The sequence below is a fragment of the Calliphora vicina genome, chromosome 5 (assembly GCF_958450345.1).
Source record: "Calliphora vicina chromosome 5, idCalVici1.1, whole genome shotgun sequence".
Lineage (NCBI taxonomy): Eukaryota > Metazoa > Arthropoda > Insecta > Diptera > Calliphoridae > Calliphora > Calliphora vicina.
In genome coordinates, this window is record NC_088784.1 from 71,882,028 (window position 1) to 71,896,505 (window position 14,478).

The 14,478-nt window shown below is 34.1% G+C and overlaps 1 protein-coding gene across 1 annotated transcript in view; it reads left to right on the forward strand.

Annotated features, from left to right (window-relative positions):
- Nucleotides 1-11,776, forward strand: part of LOC135961369 (piggyBac transposable element-derived protein 2-like) — a 164,097-nt gene extending 152,321 nt beyond the window's left edge. The window contains exon 3 of the mRNA XM_065512867.1: nucleotides 11,559-11,776. Coding sequence (XP_065368939.1) covers nucleotides 11,559-11,776 — 218 coding nt within the window. The remainder of the gene's footprint in view (nucleotides 1-11,558) is intronic.
- The last annotated feature ends 2,702 nt before the right edge of the window (nucleotides 11,777-14,478 follow it).

The window sequence follows — 14,478 nt, forward strand, 5'->3', positions numbered from 1 at the left end:
ATTCAAATCATCTTGAAAAAGTTTCAAGGGTTTTTGGTTTTTCGGTGGTGGTATTCATTCTCGTGGAATTGCCCATATATATTTTCTAAAGCAGTGATCGGCACTCATAGCAACCAGGGGCCGAACATAATCGGTAAACAACACGTAAGTGAACGAAGTATATTAAAATTATTAAATAGGAAACAAAAGTCACAATCAATAGCTGGACATGTTATTATAATCCAGGTCCTATGTTCTCTTAATGTCGACCACTGGTTTAGAATGTCCTACAAAAGATAAGACTAAAACTGTTCATGATTTTTCAAATTATTGATGTAATGTTATTGGTGTTTACAAGCAAACTATTTGCTGGGTTTTTCGATTTAGTACTTATCTCTTCACTCTTTAATCCACTTATAGGTGGGTGTTTTTGTACTTGTTCCAGTCTTTGTTGAAATTCATTATACAAGTACAAATTATTGTTTAAACACAGTCGAATCAAAAAGTCATTATAATCTCTAGAAGCATAAATAATTACTTGCACTTACGAACATATTTAACAATTTAATTCATTTTTATTGTTATTTTTTCTTTATTTTTTCAATATAATAATAGTAACATGGCGCTTAGTTTTTTTACTTGTATCTTATATATATTTCGTTTTAGATGCCACAACAATAAACGTTAAATTCTCGTATTTATGTATAACGATATTGACTACCCAGCAGTTAAGCAAGTCATTGTATCCCTTTTAGACAGTAATTTTCACTAATGTATAACTCCAATTAATATATGTTGGGTCATTTGACATGTATGTGCACTTTGTTGTGCAGAGAGAAGTCAATTGGTTACTTAATACATCCCAGGTAATCTAGCATGAAGTCAATTGTCACTTAAGTGTCTCTAAATAACCTAGAGTGTAGTCACTTTGAACGTTTTGTGAGAAATTCGAACCAACTGGTTTTATACAAATTGTGATGATATAATTCTCATACAGTTTATTTTCGTTATGCTTAAGTATACTGGCATCCCATGTAACCTAGAATGTAGTCACTTTAAACCTTTATTTTGTACTGCACTTTAGAAAGTGGTTATTTTACTCACCAGAAGTAATCTACTGTAGAGTTATCGTAGGAAGGTTTGTTTGCAAGCAATCGGTTATTGGACTTTGTATAATATCTCTTTTTAACTGCCTATTTGAGGTCAATGCTAAAATAAATAGTTATGTAGCTGATCAAGTAAACAGTGAGGTGGCTAGTAAAGTAACTGACGCTATATAACCAGTACGTGAATCCAATGCATTGACTACTTTGGACCAGCTATCAGACAGTCTCATTTTAATCCAAAATGGTCAATTGCTTAGAACATGTATGTGTTAAAATAACTAGTAACGTAGCTAGTTATGTAACTAGTTGTCACCCTAATAATAGGTAAAATCACTAGTTCGGGACTGTCTCCAAGAACTGCTGGGTACATCTACACTTACAAACACGTGTACATACAATACACATACATATTTAAAATTAAGTATTTGTGTAAAACCAATTAAATATAATCAATCAACGCTTTGAAAGCGCTTCGTATTGAATTGAAACACCCAATAGGAATTTTAGGTTAGATGAACATAAATAAAATTGAAAATATCTTAAAATTGTCTTAGAAAACTGACACATTTCGCAGAGCTGACTAAGTGTATGTTGTAGGCATAGCTAAGGACTTCATCACTCTATTCCTAAAGGCGCTACGAACAAAGTCCCCAAACCACAAGTGAATTAAAACCCCAAAATTGGGGACTTAATTCATTATGAATTAAAACCCAAAAGTTCTAAATGAAATAAATCCCCAACCAAAGGAACTAAACCCCCAACCAAAATGAAAAAAAAGTCTTTTTGCATTGTCGGCATTCGGCCGGTCGCAAAGGATTTCTCTCTCCCTCTGTCTTCGCCCAGAATGCGTAATGCAAAAAAAATTTTCTGAGCGAAGCTGGTTTTTGATACACCCCAGAATAGAAAACCTTTTCGCCCGGCCAAAGGCCGGCAATGCAAAAAAGCCTTTCTAAGCGAAGCCAGTTTTTGATACACCCCAGAGGAGAAGACCTTTGCGCCCGACCGAATGCTGACAATGCAAAAAGGCGGTTTTTTTCATTTTGGTTGGGGGTTTAGTTCCTTTGGTTGGGGATTTATTTCATTTAGAACTTTTGGGTTTTAATTCATAATGAATTAAGTCCCCAATTTTGGGACCTTAATTCATTTGCGGTTTGGGGACTTAGTTCGTAGCGCCATTCTTAAATACTCACCACCATATATACATATTAGACCGTATCTCAAAATCAAAATTCGCCGTACACCCCCTAATAAAATGCAGTTCTGCAAGACAGTTTGATTTTGTCATTCCGTTTGCAACACTTTGAAATATTGGTTGTAGACCCACAAAAGTATATATGACAGACAAGAGGTTCTTGATGATACGCTTGTTAATGCAAGCCACTCTCACATTATCTGTAATTGGAATGTTTCAGATGATTGCTCCTTCTCGAATCATCGTTATCTGGAATTTTTGATTAAAAGGAACTCTGATGGGAGAAAGACAAGATGGGGTGAGCATCGAATCCTCTCTGAGCTCCTTCCCCGACCGCCTTTGATAGACAATATTATAAGAGTTGTGAATAAGTTTAAGAGCTCCATAACTGAAGCTACTGCGAATACTTGCGTTCCCTGTGTACAAAGAGGTAAAGGACGACTACCTCGGTGGTCTCCGGAGATAGCGAATTCCAGATGGAGATGTCGCTGACTTTGCAATGAAGCTAAAATATCAGGTGACTGGTCATCTTATAAGTCGTCTTTGAATAAATTCAAAAATCTGGCCCGATATGCAAATCAGAAATCATGGAGGGACTTTTACATCCAGAAACAGAATGGTGCTCATGGACACTTATTTCCCGGGAATCCTAACCGCATAGTCGGACATTATCCTCAATTGAGATTGACGAGAATAAGGTACACGGGGTCATACGAAGCTATGATCCATACAACTCTCCTGGTCCTACATACCCGATAGTTAGTCCAAATGTAATGTGAAATTCATCCCGAAAGGATGTAAAGCTTCAAAGGACTACATACCGATAAGTCTATCATCCTTTTTGCTCAAAACCCTGCAGAAAATCATTGATACTCACACACGAATGTAGGTAGATCAGGGATCATTATCTACCTCTCAACATCAGTTGAGACGGAACTTTAATCGCCAGTTGGGTACATCGAGATTACTATCGAATTCAGCAATTACATGTTCGTGGCCTTTTTGGACATAGAAGGGGCCTTCAATAACAAGAAATCTACAACTATAGTATCAGCTCTATATAATTTAGAACTCGACCTGAACCTTCTAAAATAGAAGCGACTACAATCTCGAATTCATCCGAGCACGATATCGCAACGGCCGGAGAAAGCATTCTAAGTCGAATGAGTACCGATATTGAGTGTAAATTCAATATCAGATTTACAATCTCGTGGCCTGGATATAGAAGGGGCCTTCAGTAATGTGAAATCTGCAACCATAGTATCAGCCCTATGTGATTTAGGACTTGACCAATCCATTGATAGGTTCATTAGGTACCTTATGAACTATAGGATCATTCGTTCTAAAACAGGAGCGACTACGATCTCGAATTCATCCGGGCACGATATCGAAACACCACTCGGTATACTAAGTCGATGGAGTACTGATATTGAATTGAGTGTAAATTCAAGCAACACTGAACTTGTACTGTTCTCAATGAAGATTAAGATTCCCAACTTTCCGCTACTCCGACTGAACGGCATTGAATTGACGATCTTGCAATATGGTGTCGCACCCATGCTTCAAGACTTGTGATGCCTCACTATGATTTCTGTAGGAGATGTCTAAATGAGGAGGAGGAAGGGACCATTTTACACTTATTTTGTAATAGATGATCTGCGTGCCTGGTTTTTAGGGAAACACAACCTCTCAGAATTATCTGAGAAGGAATTAACAAGCATAGATGCCTTTATTAGGAAGAGCAGGTTATTAGTAAGACCGTACATGAAAATAGAATCTCACTGATTTCGTCGAATTGTGGTTTTCGCTCTTCGAATTCTTCATTCCTCTAGTATATGTAAACCTTAACTTCAACTTATAATTTATTTCCCCTGCTGCGGGTAGTCACCTTGAGTCTTCGGGTACGTTGCAGGGACTTCAGCATCCTAAGAATGTAATCTAAGAACTACCCTCCCCATACCTCACAGCGTCTGTCCTCTATGTTAAGAGCGGCTGTGGGGTAAATGACCATCTTCGGTCGGCTAGCGATCACGATCTCAACTTGGTAGCATCTGTGCCCTCCATCTTCTTTTACGTCTTGCTCCCTTCTTTTCTTTTTTCTGGTAACACAAATGGTATAATCGAAAGCAGGCGCGGATCCAGGTCAACCATTAGGGGGGAATCAAAATTTGATCTGAATACTTGTAATTTGACAATCTAAATACTTGTCGTATTTCAAAATAAATATATGTTGCAATTTCATTCTTAAATTTCAAATAACAATTAAAAGTTTGTTCAAATATCAATTAGTATAGTTAACAGGTATTTACCATATTATTGTTATTTATTTTTAAATAACAATATAGATTTATTGATTACATCTTAAAACATTTCATTGCCTTCATTTTCAAAATCATCCACACGTACAATTTGCAATATTTCCCGTTTCCTTTGTTATTTTTATTTTATTTTATTCATTTTGTTTTGTTTTGTTAAATCTAAACTCATCTCGTATTTGTTTTGATCTCATAAAATATTTAATTGTTTTTTTTCTTTTCAATAATTTGCATTATAAAATCATAAATCGTATTTGTTTAGATTTATAATTCAAAACAATTATCATGTGTAACCACTGCCTCTGGGCGATTTGTATGAACAAATAGTAGTTTCATTTCAATTTTTATTATTTTCATTATTATTATTTGATTACAATTCAATAAATTTCATTAACAATTCGTATGCGGGGGGCCCAATAACTAGATATTTTATTGATCATTTTTCAACTACAATTGAGTGAAAATATTTATAATAGTTTATTTAACAAACAAAAAACAAAAAAAAAGCATTGTTAAGATCAACAATAGAAACAAATGTATTTAAACGAATATTGTTTGCAATTAGACGCAATATCATGATAAAAACTTTATTTTCTAATTGTTTAATTATATACAGAAGATAATAATGACAATGGTGATGATGATCATGATGATCATCATTGGGCGTGAGTGTAATGGGGAGGGTGGTATTTGGAGTTTATTTTTTTGCAATTTTCTTTTGAACTTTAATAATTAATGGAATTTTTAATGGTTTTGATGTGTAAATTAAAAGAAAATTTGTTTATTTAATGATATGATTATAGACAATTATGAAAATAAAAAACAATTAATAAAAAAATTATGTTAACGATAACAGCTAATGTAAGTGGTTAAAGGGTATAAATAGTTTTTTAGTAGCTTATGAATAATAAGTATTACACAAAATAATTGAATTATTGAAAACTTAAATTATAGCTAGCGATGTGTGATTAAACGAATAATAAAACATTCTGATTAATCAATACCGATTAATCAAACAGTTCTGATTAACAAATCTGACCAGCCACGTGGACTCCAATTTATATATAGTTTGGATCATTTGACACGTACATATGTGCTCTTTGTAGTGCAGAGAGAAGTCAATTGTTTACTTTATACATCCCTGATAATCTAGCGTGAAGTCAATTGTCACTTAAGTGTTTCAAAGTAATCCAGAGTGTAGTCACTTTAAAAGTTTATTTTGCACTTTATTGTGAGTAATTCGTACAAACCGGTTTTATAAAAATTTTGTTGATATAATTCTCATACGGTTGATTTTCTTTTTGCCACCAGAAATGAAGAGCTAGTTCAGTTCTAGTTCAGTTCTAGTTCAGTTCTAGTTCAGTTCTAGTTCAGTTCTAGTTCAGTTCTAGTTCAGTTCTAGTTCAGTTCTAGTTCAGTTCTAGTTCTAGTTCAGTTCTAGTTCAGTTCTAGTTCAGTTCTAGTTCAGTTCTAGTTCAGTTCTAGTTCAGTTCTAGTTCAGTTCTAGTTCAGTTCTAGTTCAGTTCTAGTTCAGTTCTAGTTCAGTTCTAGTTCAGTTCTAGTTCAGTTCTAGTTCAGTTCTAGTTCAGTTCTAGTTCAGTTCTAGTTCAGTTCTAGTTCAGTTCTAGTTCAGTTCTAGTTCAGTTCTAGTTCAGTTCTAGTTCAGTTCTAGTTCAGTTCTAGTTCAGTTCTAGTTCAGTTCTAGTTCAGTTCTAGTTCAGTTCTAGTTCAGTTCTAGTTCAGTTCTAGTTCAGTTCTAGTTCAGTTCTAGTTCAGTTCTAGTTCAGTTCTAGTTCAGTTCTAGTTCAGTTCTAGTTCAGTTCTAGTTCAGTTCTAGTTCAGTTCTAGTTCAGTTCTAGTTCAGTTCTAGTTCAGTTCTAGTTCAGTTCTAGTTCAGTTCTAGTTCAGTTCTAGTTCAGTTCTAGTTCAGTTCTAGTTCAGTTCTAGTTCAGTTCTAGTTCAGTTCTAGTTCAGTTCTAGTTCAGTTCTAGTTCAGTTCTAGTTCAGTTCTAGTTCAGTTCTAGTTCAGTTCTAGTTCAGTTCTAGTTCATACTAAGTAATATTCCCCTATAGTTTTCCATTTAGTTACAGGAATGGTATCCAGTATTATCAAATCCTTTTAATAAAAACTTAGCGTTATCGTAAAATTACTTTTCAGCTATGTCCGAAAGTAAAACTAAATAAAAAAAACGTATCCTAAATAAGATTAAATATTTCTTCACCAATTACGAAAAGACCTACAGCTAAACAATTTCATACTCTGCTAGTTTAGCATTCAGCCATCTCTTGTCTATTTTCATTTAATTTAATTACTTTTTTTTTTGTACATGGTTTTTTAAGCAACAGACAAGACAATATCATGACAAAATTGTTGAATAGTTTTTTTGTTTGTGTTTTTGTTTTGCCAATTTTTTGTTTAACTTTTGACCATGTTAACATCTTATCTCTGTATAGTTTTTTGTTTGTTTTGTTTTGTTTCTTAAAGCCACAGCTAAACATGGTCATGACTGAATGACTGACTTACATACTTAAGTATTGACTGACTGATGCAAGTTCGAGTACTAAGTGAATTGGTATCGTATCGTAACATATCGCTGTTGTTCGTCCATGCATGAATGAACAAATATGTTGTTGGTTGTAGTTTGTTTTTTGTATTTGTTGATTTGCAGCCTGCCGCCTGTCGTAGCTGCTGCTGCTGATAAATCCTACGATCTGTTTAACAGTAGATCGTTTGTACCTTTTTTTAAGAAGACAAGCGGGACTCTAGCGATATTTATCGTGCGTGCGTGTGTGTGTCTGAAGGTTTGGCTGTTGGTTTATTGTTCATGTTTTACACTTACGGTCTTCAAGTGTGTTTAAATTCTCACACTTGAAGAATAATGTTGGGCATTATTTATTAAAATGTTGTTCTAGAAAAACTAATAAACAGAAAACTAAATCCTTTTAAATTACATGACATTCTTTAAAATAGGATTAGAAATGATTCACAAATGTGCTTATTCAATTTAATATCGCTTTAAATAACCTAATTAATACATCAATCCGCCAATATATGCAACAACCATCATTCCTCCTGGAAGTATCTAAGTGACTATGTTTTCGTGGCACTATGTTGAGCTGAATAACAAGCAACTGATCTTCGAACTCAAACAGTATCATTCGGAACATTGATGTAAATCATGTAAACCTTTATTCCTCATTATATGCCATAACATCGTTAATTTTCTATAAATTCTTCTAAATAGTTAACATCAGTAAGTATTTTTGGAAATTTATATCCAAATCCTACTTGTTGTTTCAATCTCGAAACCAAGATTAAATTTCCAAAAAGTCCCCCAGTCAAATGTATGCCTATATTGTCCAGGTTCTTCAAAAGTCTGCTTTCTTTGAAATCTTCTTTACCACAGAGCTGTCTTGTATCTTTGGGATACGATTGTGTTGTTAATGGACGAAGATTCTCGGTCAATGACTCTTGTTCGGCAATCCGATGAGATAAATTCGTAGGCTCTATAAATTAAGGCAAGCTAATTAATACAATCCGACGAGATAAATGCTTCGACTCTCGGTCGGCTAACGACTAATTATAGATAAATAATGCAATGAATGTAATCCGAGGGTATAAATTCTACCGCTCTCGTCGGCAAACTACAATTTATTTTATATGACTAGCTATGAGTACAATTCGACGAGATAAGTTCTTCGGCAGTCGGCTGACGACTAATTATGGGAAAATATAGCTTATGGATGCAATCCGAAGGGATAAATTCTTCAGCTCTCATCGGCTAACTACAACTTATTGATTATGACTGGCTAATGAGTTCAATCCGATACTTCTTACTTGTTTTAGTTTTCAAATAGATTTTTTTACCAATTTATTCTCAGCACTTAGGTATTTAACAACTGAGTTGGGTTTTTGACAGGACAGTTTCCGCTCTATGTACATTTTCTCTATGGTAGATACCTCAACTGGGCACCTTTCGTGATTGTACGGCCACAACGAAATTCCTTAACCATTGATTGATATTAATGAGCACACGAAATTCACTTTTTCCATTTTCTCCTCAAGTCACGCAGTAATCAGCTATCAATGGCTGTCAAACACTAAATGACACAGCTTGTTCAAATTTTGTCAGGAGTCAAATGACAGATGCCTGTTGACAGGAGCAGTGTTGCCCTTTCTATTAAGAGTCGGGAAATTCAAAAAGTCATTCGAGTTTTGAGGTTAAAATCTACATAAATTTTTACTAACATAATTTTTCTGAGTGCATTTATTCTATACAAACACACATATATCCATTCACAATGTTTGCTTGGCTGGCATCGGGCAATTAAACAAACATTCCTCAGGCTCTAGGACTTAACAATTTATTTGTGTTTTAGTTTGTTTGTTTATTTATTTACGTTCTTTAAATTGCACTTCAAATTTGTGCTAGACCATCAGTTGCAATTTTTTCGATGACCAACCAACCATTCAGCCACACTTTGTTTTCCTTTTCTCTTTTGTTGTTTTTGTATTTCTGTGGCAATTCTTCTTCTCCTGCCTATTTCGGTTGGCCGTTAAGAACCACTATTCGATAATAGTGTTTCAGTTTTAGTTTTCTGTTCATTACTTTTTATTCCAAGGAATTTTTAATGTGTGGAGTAGAGGTTTTATAGTTTTATGTTCAGTTTTGTTTACACTTTGTTGTTAGTTTTTTTTGTATTTTTATATTTCTATACACGCCATCAAAAAGATGGGGGGTATATTGATTCTGTCGTCCATTTGTAACATATCGAAATATTATAGCTATGGCCATCCGTCTGTCTGTCTGTTGAATATACAGAAGCTCCAAGAGCGTTCAATACATCCCGAAAAAGTCATTGTTTAGTGAGGATTTTGGTCTTTTTTGAGAACGACATTGATCAGGACATTACCATCAACGGCGAGCGTTATATGTGAATGAGTGCCAACTTCTTTAGGCCTGAATTGGTCTGACCAACGACATGTGGTTTCAGAACAGAACGACGCTACGAGCCACACAGCTCATGCCACATTGGTCATTCTGTACGTTCGTCATCTCACGTGTAGATAATGTTAACTGTCCACCGAGATCGTGCGATTTGACCCCTTTAGACTTTTTCTCGTGGGATTTCTTAAATCGCAGGTCTATGCCAAAAATCCAGAAATCTCAGCGGCCCTCAAAGCCAACATAACTCATTCCATCGGTCAAATTCAGCCTGATTTATTCGCCAGAGTCATGGTGGTAGTGGGTATATAAGATTCGGCACAGCCAACTATAACACTCTTACTTGTTTTAGTTTTTGTGGCTGTAGCCGGGGCTGTGGCAGTCATTCAGTTAGTTGAAGTATAATTTTAGGTTTTGTATGGCTGTTTGTTTTATGAACTTTGGGTGATGCATGACTCACTTAAATTGTACAACACCGTGTTGTTACAATCAATATAGTGCGACGTAGTGTTTTATACAGTTTTAGATGATTGGTTAAGGGCTTAACTACGAGTACCAATGCGAGGTACAATTCATTGTATTTGGTATGTGGTTGTCGTTTTTTTTTATTTTTATTTTTTTTTTTATTAACAAACAAATTCTCAGGCCAGACATTGACGCCGTTAACGTCAACAAACGACCGCCACTGTTGCAAAACAAAATACAAAAAAAGGAATTATAATGAACAAAAAAAAAATACTTGCATATGTTGCATGCTACTCTACCTCCTTAATAGTTTTTACTTTTTGTTGGTAAATAAGTTCGCTATTATTTAATGGGGCAATATAGGTTTATACTTTGACTGGGAACATGTTAGTCTTAATTGGCAGCAGCCTGAAGAATATCTGACTTGAGTCCAAGCATAGGCAGGAGTAGTTCTCCAGCCATCATATTGTTCCAATGAATCTTACTGGATCTATAGGTAAGATTCACTCCGAATAGACATGTTTTGCCAATAAGTATTCATTGATCAAGAACTCTACATCTTAGGTCCCAAATGGCGGACAATAACAGAGAGGATGTTCTCTTGTTCTGAATTTTGTGAATTTTGGTAATGGCAACTGATTACTACTAGGTAATGAGTGGTCGTTACCCATCACATTATTTTATTTAGTAGAGTAAGTACTTATTTTTATACAGGTTGGTAATGAACTTTTGCATTTAGCACAGCTTTCTAGAGGGTTTGACTGGAAAACCAGACGTTATTGGTTCAACACTAGTCGAATCCATTAATTATACCCTTCACCTTCGTGAGAAGATTATATATAAGTTTGTCATTTCCACAATATAATTTTCCGACCCTATAAAGTATATATTCTGGATCCTTATAGATAGCGGAGTCGATTAAGCCATGTCCGTCTGTCTGTTGGAAGACCTCAGATATCTTCGGGATCCAAATCTTCAATAATTCTGTCAGACATGCTTTCGAGAAGTTTCCTATATAAAATCAGCAAAATCGTTCCACAAATGGCTGAGATATGAGGAAAAAACCAGGACAACCTCAATTTTTTACCTATATCTGGATTACTAAGCCATTAATATAAACAATATGGATATCTAATGATAGATATTTCAAAGACCTTTGCAACGACGTATATAAGACCATAGTAAGTTGGACCTACAATGGGTCAAAATCAGAAAAAATATTTTTTACCCGAATTTTTCTTTCCCTCAAAAAATTTTAAAAATTTTAAAATATGTAATTGGAAAAAAATTTTTCCAAAATATTAAAAAACAACTTTGGAAAAAAAAATGTTGTTTACCTAAAAATATAAAAAATTTTTATTTTGAAGTATAATTTGGTTCTTACTTGTTTGTTTGTTACGAAGTTGCATTAACGATTTGAATTTAGTGCTCGAAACTTCTACTTAAGGACAACCTGTCATCCTCCAGCTATGATTTCACTTTAGTTGAGGGAGTGCAGATTGTCAACCACCTGGGTATCATGTATTCCCCGCGTACCAAAAACTGTATATTAAAGTTACCGTGCAGGCCCTAAATAACCCAGTACCGGCGGCAAGTGTTGATCTGCTCGCGAGTCATGTGTCGTCGTCATCCTGCAAACGTGAGCAAAATACTACTACGGGGGTGGGTACATTGGCCTGCTTGGAGGGACAATGCGTCAAGTCTACGGCATGCCATTGGCAAAAATGTAGGGGTGAAAGAGAAGGATGTACTCGGAGCAACCTCGTACTTTAAATATAGGAGAGGGTTCCGATTCTGAATCCTCAGATGATAATAACAACACCAAATCCCAAAAACTATGAAGTAGAAGGAATGATGAAGTTGGTGAGTGATAGAATAGCTAAGCTACCTACAACCAAAAAACGGCTTTCTAGAGCACAGAGGAAGAAGTTGAAATAGAGTCATAGTGAGTTAATGCCAGGACACTCCGAAGGATATATCGGATTCTCTCTCGATATCTGAATCAAAGAGGATCAGATCTCAGTTAGTTAGCAACAAAATCGAAACAATTTTGAAGGCTTTTTAAACCACTTGACAATTTTGATGTATTGTGGTTCCAGTAGCACAAATATGGTCCAAATTTTAAATTCTATGGAGAAGTTTTTTTTAAAATTTTTTTTTTCTAAAATATCGAATTTTTGTTGATGTTTCTCCACATAATTTGTGATAACTCTAAAATGGTTAGACCGATATTACTGAAATAAACTTGGAAAAGTTCAAATTTAGACAACCTTTAATCTGTTTATATATTGCGTTTTAATCGGCTCAGTAGTTTCGGAGTTATAATAACAAATTTAAGCAAAAAATATATTTTTTACTCGTAAATAGCTAATTTTTTGTTTTAAAAAAATCATGAAAAATCGAAAACGGCAGAACTTGTTCAGGTTTATTACTTTATCACAACCCCACACATAATAGCAACAAAATGAGATATCGATCATAAATATCGCTTGATTCTATTCGAATTTATTCACAATTAAGTGAATTCGCTCGTTTTCGATTAAGCGATGTCCGTTCGCCCGTCTGTCTGTCTGTCTTCCGACCGTCCAAGTAAACTCTGTAATCAAAGTACAGGTCGCAATTTCAAAGATAATTCGACAAAATTTGGTACAAGCTTTTTTATTGTCCCAAGGACGGAACCTATTGAATTTGGTTAGAATCGGTTTATTATTTCTCCTAGTCCCCATACGATTGCCCTATCTGAAAATAATTAAGCTCTCATAAATATCTTATTTATATTGATATCCAAACCAAATTCTGCACAAATAAGTTTTATATAAGCCTAACTCGTGATGATCGGTCCATAATTAGTCATAGCTCCCATATAATACCCACTTCCGAAATCATTTTAACGAGTAAAGATTTTTAAAAATGTTGGTGTTCAAATAAAATTCAACACAAATAAGTTTCATATATAGGGTGTAGGGTATCATATGGTCGGGCTTGACCGACTATACTTTCTTACTTGTTTTTTTACAAATATTGTAATTGTTTTAAAACTCAAAATTTCAGATAAAATGAGCAACTTCTAAACGTTAACCGATTTTGGTAAAATTGTCAAAACTTGTCCTTACTGGCCTGCTATTCTTAGTAGATTGCCACAAGGATGTTATTTGAATATATCTTAGGGAAAGATGCTGCAGTGCATCTTTTGGTCGATCATTACTGTCATTTCGAATTTGTTCACTTTTTCTTTCTTAATTTCAACATGTAAAGCTTTTGTTTATTTGTTGATTTTTTATAAAATATATTTAAATATAAACTTATATTCTTTATAAATATGTATCTATAGTAAGTAAATATATGTATGTTTGGATGTACATATGTATTTTATTAGTGGTACTTTAATGTTTTTGGCATTTCCGATACAGACGTTTCATTCGTTCATTTCATGATCGACCCGACCCGTCGTTGTTGCTCTCTCGTATCGTTGTTATTGTGTTCAGACACTGTGTGGTGTAAGTATTATGTTTACTTTTGTTGCTGTTTCTGCTGCTAATGTTGCCATTTATTCGATGTAAATATGTGGGGGCATGATACTAGTATGAATGACTATTAGCTAAAAGTCGCCACATAATAATTACAAACAACAATATAATAGCAACAAACAATGGCAATTGACACGCAGCATACAACAACAACAACAAAAACATTTCATCTAGTCATCATTAGTTTGTTGATAAAGTGTGAACAGAACGTTAAATGAATGAGTGAATGAATGAATGCATCACTGGTTGGCGGTGGCTGCTTGAGTGACTGACTGGTTGATTAGTTAGTTGATCGTTTTGGATACACATCCAGACACACACTCATACACTCACTCATTTGTATATTGAAAAAAATCTAATTGAAATAAATTATTTTCTAATGACAGCAATAGCAACAAAATAAATATAGTTAAATAATGACCATAATAAGCGATTCGAGAGTTATGGGTTAACAATGCATTGTTTTTTTACAAATAATTTAAATATAAATAATTTGATTTAGACTAATAGCTATAAAAGTTAAATATTCTTTGTTTCCTATAAGTTTTTATGACCGCCACTAATCATATTTGAAGTCCAAATAAAAACATTTATTATTAGAGTTCTAAAATTTAGCTTAACAAAGAAATTTCATCAGTTTGATATTTTTAATATTTTTTAATGGAGAGGTTTGATGTATTGGACAATTTTAAACCCAGAAATATCCTAGAAATTTAAAATTACAAAATATTTTCTTCGTTATCTTTGAGAAGACACAGGCTTATGGGTAGATATTAGGGTATTCGAATTATTCGATTTTTCTCTTGTTCGAATAAAACGGATAATTCAAATACGAGATTTTAATTTGTTCAAATAATTCGATCACACGTTTAAAATTATTCGAATAATTTAATTTTTTTTTGTTTTAAAGTAAAGAATGAAGTTTTGATATTGGTTTTTTAATATTTT